Source organism: Anas acuta, chromosome 24 (genome assembly GCF_963932015.1).
Source record: "Anas acuta chromosome 24, bAnaAcu1.1, whole genome shotgun sequence".
Taxonomy (NCBI): Eukaryota; Metazoa; Chordata; class Aves; order Anseriformes; family Anatidae; genus Anas; species Anas acuta.
In genome coordinates this window covers 2,358,139-2,364,445 of record NC_089002.1, presented here as the reverse complement: position 1 = coordinate 2,364,445, position 6,307 = coordinate 2,358,139, and the positions used below count along the sequence as shown (strand labels likewise).

The 6,307-nt window shown below is 56.4% G+C and overlaps 1 protein-coding gene across 1 annotated transcript; it reads left to right on the top strand.

Annotated features, from left to right (window-relative positions):
- Positions 1-965: 965 nt before the first annotated feature.
- Positions 966-6,060, top strand: RPS10 (ribosomal protein S10). Its single transcript, XM_068660374.1, has 6 exons — positions 966-1,122; positions 1,736-1,885; positions 2,266-2,437; positions 5,334-5,411; positions 5,671-5,726; positions 5,972-6,060. Exons 2-6 carry the CDS (start codon positions 1,736-1,738, stop codon positions 6,011-6,013), a joined length of 498 nt encoding a protein of 165 aa, XP_068516475.1. The 5' UTR covers positions 966-1,122; the 3' UTR covers positions 6,014-6,060.
- The last annotated feature ends 247 nt before the right edge of the window (positions 6,061-6,307 follow it).

The following is a 6,307-nucleotide window of genomic DNA, read 5'->3' as shown; positions in this document are numbered from 1 at the left end:
TGTGTCCCCAAGGAAAGCAGACATGGTGGAGGTGGATCTGCTCCTCCTCACCGGGAGGCTGCCCCCGGGCACCTGCAGAAGGCTGATGGAGCCTCCCATGGTGAATGTTTCAGCCTCAACAAACAGAGGCCATGCTCGGAGCCCTGTCCAAGCCCCCCCTGCCTGGCTCAGCCCCACAGGCGTCCTCCTGCTGGCCCCTCGTGCCGTGCCCCCACCAGCCTGGGGAGTACGGGCAGGGGCAAGAGCAAGCCTGGCCTCAAACCCTAATCCGTGGAGGATGATCCTGGGCACTGGCACTGCAAATCCCATTGCTGCTGGGCACGTGTGGGAGCTGCTGGGGCTGCCCTGGTGCTGGCGGGGCTGTGGGATGAGGGGCTGGGGGGTGAGGGGCTGAGAGAACAGGGGCCGAGGAGCTGTGGGATGAGGGGCTGGGGGTTGGGGGATGAGGGGTTGGGGGGTGAGGGGCTGTGGGGCGAGGGGCTGAGGGGCTGGGGGACGAGGCGATGAGGGACGAGGCACTGGGGGAAAAGGGGCTGGGGGGACAAGGAGCTAAGGGGCAAGGGGCTGGAGGATGAAGGGCTTGGGGACGAAGTGATGAGAGATGAGGCGATGAGGGACAATGGGGCTGATGGATGAGGGGCTGGGGGACAAGAGGCTGGGGGACGAGGGGCTGGGGGACGAGGGGCTTTGGGCTGAGGCACTGTGAGGTGAGGCACTGAGGGACGAGGCGCTGTGGGGTGAGGCGCTGCCATGCACAGGGGCAGCTCCTCCATGATGGAGGCAGGTGGCAGAGGAGGTGATGGAGGCCATCTCCGAGCACCTGGCCCGGCCCCAGGCTCTCCCCGTGCTTTTTTACTGTCGCCCCCAAATGTCTGACGGACACCTTGGGGGGGGGGGGGTGACACCGGGCGGGGCAGCGACGCCCCAAGGGACATTTCCAATCAGGCACCGCGCGGGGCACCCCCCATTCTGGGGGCTTTCCCATTGCACTCAGGCAGCGCCGCGGACACCTCCGCTCCCCCGGCCCTCGTTCCTCCAGGGGGGGGCCTTCGGGAGGCCGGAAGTGGACGCTCCGCGCACGCGCCCTCCTCTTCCGGTCCGGGCCCCGCCGCCGCCGCCACGGTGAGGCCGCGCTCCGGGGCCGCATCGGGCCCGCATCGGAGCCATCCCGGGGCGGCGCCGCGGGGCAGCCCCCGGGCGGTGATGGGGGGACGAGGCCCGGCCCCGCCGGGGGGAAATCGCCGGGATGGGGCGCGCCCGGGGCCCGATTTTGCGGGATGGGAGGGCCCGGGGGCGCGCTCCGGGAGGCCGAGGCGGGCCCCGAGGCCGGGGGGGGCCGCGCCCGGGGGTGTTTGGGGCGCTCGGCGCCGCTCCGCTGGGGTCGGGGCGAGGTGGGCAGCCCGGGGCTGAGGGGGAGAGCTCTGCCCCACCGGCCCCTGTCCCTTTTTCCCTCTGACAGCAGATAGCTGACATGTAGTCTTCAACATGAAGCTACATTTTAATGTTAGAAATCTATTTTAGAGTTAAAAAGCCCAAGTTCGGGGTGCTGAGGAGTTCGCATGCTGAATTTTAGTTCAAAAAGGCATTTAAGAGACAACCTTTTTCTTCTTAAAAGTGTTAGGCTTTTCACACAAACCACCACTGTGGTTATTGTGTCGCTTCTGGTAGACATTTGTCACCTGAACGTGTTTATTTTACACCATCAGTGTTTACTCCCTGCCTGTTTCTTGTTTAGATGTTGATGCCCAAGAAGAACCGGATCGCCATCTACGAGCTCCTTTTTAAGGAGGGCGTGATGGTGGCCAAGAAAGACGTCCACATGCCCAAGCACCCCGAGCTCGTCGACAAGAACGTGCCCAACCTCCACGTCATGAAAGCCATGCAGGTACGGAGGGGAGGGCGCAGCTGGATGCGGGCACGTGAGGCTGGGGGTCGCTGTCTGTAAGTAAATATTGTCACTTGTTAGCAAATAAACGCTGTCAGACATCGCCTCGTGTTCACTGTTTCTTTCCTAGTGTGGTGGTTGTCCCATTTTCTTGATTATTGTTATTCCCCTTTTACTTACTGTGTTCTCCATGGATAGAGATGTTTTTTGTATCCTAGCTTTCTTTTTTTGAAGCCGCGATGCTTTTATGTGTGGCACCCTTATATTTTCTCACAGAACGGGAATAATGCCATCAGATTTATTTTTCATGTGTGAACTTTTGTCTGTTACTAGCTTTTTACCCCCAATAACTGGGCAATAACCAAGAACTCTTTCCCTAGTCTCTGAAATCCCGCGGTTATGTGAAAGAGCAGTTTGCGTGGAGGCATTTCTACTGGTACCTGACCAACGAGGGCATCCAGTACCTGCGCGATTACCTCCACCTTCCCCCGGAGATCGTCCCCGCAACCCTGCGCCGCAGCCGCCCGGAGACTGGCAGACCTCGGCCCAAAGGTAAATAAAAGCTGATGGAGAGATGGCTGTGGGGCCAGGAGGGAGCAGGGAAGGGGGTGATGGTGTGGGGAAGCAGCTGGGTTTTGCTGTTCTCAGCACAGAATGGTGTGAGTTGCTGTCATTTTGGGGTGTGGAAACATGGGTAGTTGGTTCCTAGGGGTGTAGGTTTTATTGCTTCTGTGTTTGGTGCTGGTGTGATGGGGTAACAACAGACTGGAGAGGGGCAAAGGGGGGTGCGATGGGAGCAGGTGCTTGAGCGTGGGATGTGGCCCACTCTGCGAGCACCAGGTGGGATTGCTGAGGGCTCCGGCCGGGGATCCGGGAGGCAGGCGGTGCCCGTAGGTGCTGGAGGGCTTCTCAGGGCTCTGTGCTCTGGGAAGAGCCCGCGGCTGGGGGCTGCAGGTCTGCAGCAGGAGCACAGCTCTGTGGTGCTTGTGAGTACGGTGGGTGCAGAGAATCAGAACTCCGATGAATTGTCCTTCGGAGAGCTGCCTGGGGGCTGCTGGGCTTTTGGGACTGCAGGGGAAGGGACCAGACTTGGGCTCAGCAGTAGCAAGACTCAGTGACAGAAAGCAAGAGCAGCACATCAGTGCTGGGTGCACTTCAGGTGGGGATTTGCCTGGTGCCCGAGCTCAGGCTGGCTGCCCGCTGCTCTGGCTGTGTGCAGTGAAGGTGCTGTTAGGAGAGCTGGGCTGTTAAAGCTGCCTCTGCTTTAAAAAAGTTTCACCAGGTAAGTGGGACGTGCTGGTTTCGTTCCGATTCTTCTCACGTGGTTTTCCAAATCCCCGAGCGAGGTGCCCACCCAAGCAGATGCGCTGCTCCTGCTGAAGCCCCAGGCCGCCAGCAGCTGCCTCTCGCAGGCTTCTCCCTGCCAAACGTCCGCTGAAGCCGCTTGCAGGTGCCTGAAGTGTGTGTCCAGGTGGTATCCCTATCCCACTACTCCCAAACAGCAATGTGACAAAGTTTGGGCTGCGGATCTGCCTGCGTTGCACACAGGACGCAGATGCTGTGCTTTTTCCACATGGATGCTCTGTACAGGCCTGAGAACAGCTCAGGAATCGTTCTGTTACCTTCTGGGGACCGCGGGGCTGTGCAGCAGGGCCGTAGGAAGAAATTTGGCTGTGTTGAAGCTGCCGCTCCCCTCGTTGGGTTCGGAGGTTGCTGTGTTCCAAGCTCACAGCTGCAGCAGGAAGGATGTGCACGTTGCTGGGGTGTTTGGGAATGCTCTGTGCAGGGTCTCCTGCTCGGCTTTCCCGGTTTCTCCTCAGGAACACCCCAGTGCAGAACATGGACTGTAAAAATGCCAGGGGTCTTTGGGGAGGCCAAAACTTCCTGGAAATGTGGAGAAATAAGAGAGAGAAGAGAGAATCACCGCAGCCAGGGCTGGCAGAGCAGCGCTGCCGAGTCTAGGGACAAGAAATCCCCAGAGGCAGGAGGGAGAGGGGACCCTAGCCCGGTCAGCAGGGACGGCTGCTGTGCTGTGGGCTCGTGCTAGCGAGGATTTTCACCTGCGACTTCTGGAACTTGGTTTTTAGCCAAACAAAATCGCAGCATCGGCTTCAAAAGGGAGAATTGCACTCAGACTGGGAGGGTGATGGTTCCTTTGATCTCTCAGTAGCTTTGGATGTTAACAAATTTATTCTTCAGAAGCTGTGTTTATCCAGAGAGCTCAAGAAGCTGCATTTCTGGTGTCAGGTTGGGGCTTCTTCAGTTCTAGGTTAAAATTTGCTCCAGGTTTGCACTGTGAGGAAGCTTCACGTTGCAGTGCCAGTGACCTTCAGTGTGCACCTGAGCAGGGCTGGCTGGTAGAGCTGAGAATGGTTATGTCAGCGCTGATTCTCTGTTAATTACTCATTTCTCAGTTAATTACCCATTGTCTGCACAAACTGGGAGTGACCGAGGTGTGCAGGATGCAAGCCCTGCAGAACTTGACTGGCTTCTTGAACTTTTGGGGCCTTTTCTGGTGCTTTTGTGTACTTCTGCCAATTCTCAAGTGAGGCTTGGCACAGACGCTGGAGCGCTGAGTCTGGAGTAGGTTTTAGACTGCTGTCGAGCTGGTATTTGTAACTTGGGTCTGTTCCATGTGCCACTGAACCCTTAGAAGTGAGGGATGGACAGATGGAAAGCTGAAAACAAAACCCCACAAGTCATTGGCATGGAGATGCGCGGAAATGTGCTGTAACAGTTTAACACAGAGAAAAGAGGGATGTGGAAGCACTCGTAGGAAAGTTAACCACTTTGCACACCAGCAGGTAGTGTTTGTGATCAAGTCTCGATTATGAAGAGCTGTTTTTTGTGGGGGATCTGTGGGAAGCCCAGAGACCTCGGCCTGGTGCAGGGGGAGAATGTTTTGTCTCTGCTCTGGGGAGCTCTGAGAGTCACCCAGAAACCAACATTTCCACCCCAGATTTTTCCTGCAAGCGTACTGTCTGGTGTTAATCTCATGTTACACAGATAATCTGCTTTTAGATTTATTAATCTGCTCCATCGTGGGGGATTTGTGATACCGATAGTGTGGCTGTGTTTTAGCTCGGGATCAGGATGCCAGTTTGTGACTTAGCTGGGAACGAGCTCGTCAGATGTGACAGATCCCCTGTGCCTCTGATTTTTGCATGTAGCTGTGTTGGATGCCGTAATCCAGCTTTTACATCATTTATGAGTTCAGCCCAAGTGCACGCTGGTGCCCTCTGGTAGATTTTACCCTTCAAGTGAAGTTTTCCTTGCTCCATTGCTGTTCCGTTTCTGTTTATATGCACTGAGGTGTCTAAGCTGTGAGATGCTGGCAGGTGTGATGCTTAGCTGGAGAGATTTTTCCCCCCTTCAGATGATGCAGGCTCACACGTGAAGCGAGCTGTCCATGCCCTCTCTAAATGTCTGTTGTTGTTCTCACTCACAGGCCTGGAAGGGGAACGCCCCGCGCGCCTTACTCGGGGAGAAGCCGACAGGGATACGTACAGACGCAGCGCTGTTCCACGTGAGTCTGCTGCTCAGGTCGCTCTCACTCTTCGTGCAGCTTCCCTCTTTGGGAGGATTGTCTCGGGCATAGAGCTCCTTCTGAGAAGGGAAGGGGGAAATCGGATTGCTGGCGGACATCTACACAGCAGAACTTGTCCGTGTCTGCTCATGGATACGATTAAATTCTGTCAGGATGGGCTGTGGGGTTCGTAGCAGTGGTGCTGTGCTGGGGAGTGGGTTCTGGGGGTTGTCATTAACTCGTTCTTCTCTCTCTTCAGCTGGTGCTGACAAGAAGGCTGAGGCTGGTGCTGGAGCAGCCACTGAATTCCAGTTTGTAAGTGTTCAAGTTGGCTTTCTGTTTTGGGGGCTTTGAGTAGGAGGCATTGGATAGGTCAGATCTGTGTGCTCGTCATCGGGGGTCAGGTATTGGGCTCTGATCCTTTCAGGGCTTGTCAAAGTAAAGCTGAGGAAAGCTCTGTCATGGTGTTGGTGGGTTTTGCAGAGTGTTATTTGCTGCTGTCGCTCGGGTAAAGTGGCGACTTGTAATGCACTTCTAACGCTCTTCCTTTTCTGTTGCAGAGAGGTGGATTCGGTCGTGGACGTGGTCAGCCTCCTCAGTAGAAGTTCCTGCTCATGTTTTGTGTATAATAAAATAGGTGAAAATGCCACCTGGCTTCCATCCGTGTGTTTTATTGGAGTGCCTGAGCCCGGAGCACACATAGCAGGGGGTGACTCAGATGCTTGGCGTGCCGTACCCATGCTGCAGTGCCTCCTGGTTAGAAAATAGGTTACGGAAGGGAAGTTCCTAGGTTTGGTGACTACTGAGGGAAGGTTTGCTAGTGTGTAAGGGTGATCCTTAGGGAGGAATGAGGAGCTGTGGCTCAGGGCAGCAGCAGGCAGTTTGCTCTGCCCAGG

Bases quoted from the DNA above. Each gene is read 5' to 3' on its own strand.
- RPS10 (XM_068660374.1), top strand. From the start codon at position 1,736: ATGTTGATGCCCAAGAAGAACCGGATCGCCATCTACGAGCTCCTTTTT. The intron at 1,886-2,265 runs GTACGGAGGGGA...CTCTTTCCCTAG, and splicing joins ACGTCATGAAAGCCATGCAG to TCTCTGAAATCCCGCGGTTA. The intron at 5,727-5,971 runs GTAAGTGTTCAA...TTTCTGTTGCAG, and splicing joins CAGCCACTGAATTCCAGTTT to AGAGGTGGATTCGGTCGTGG.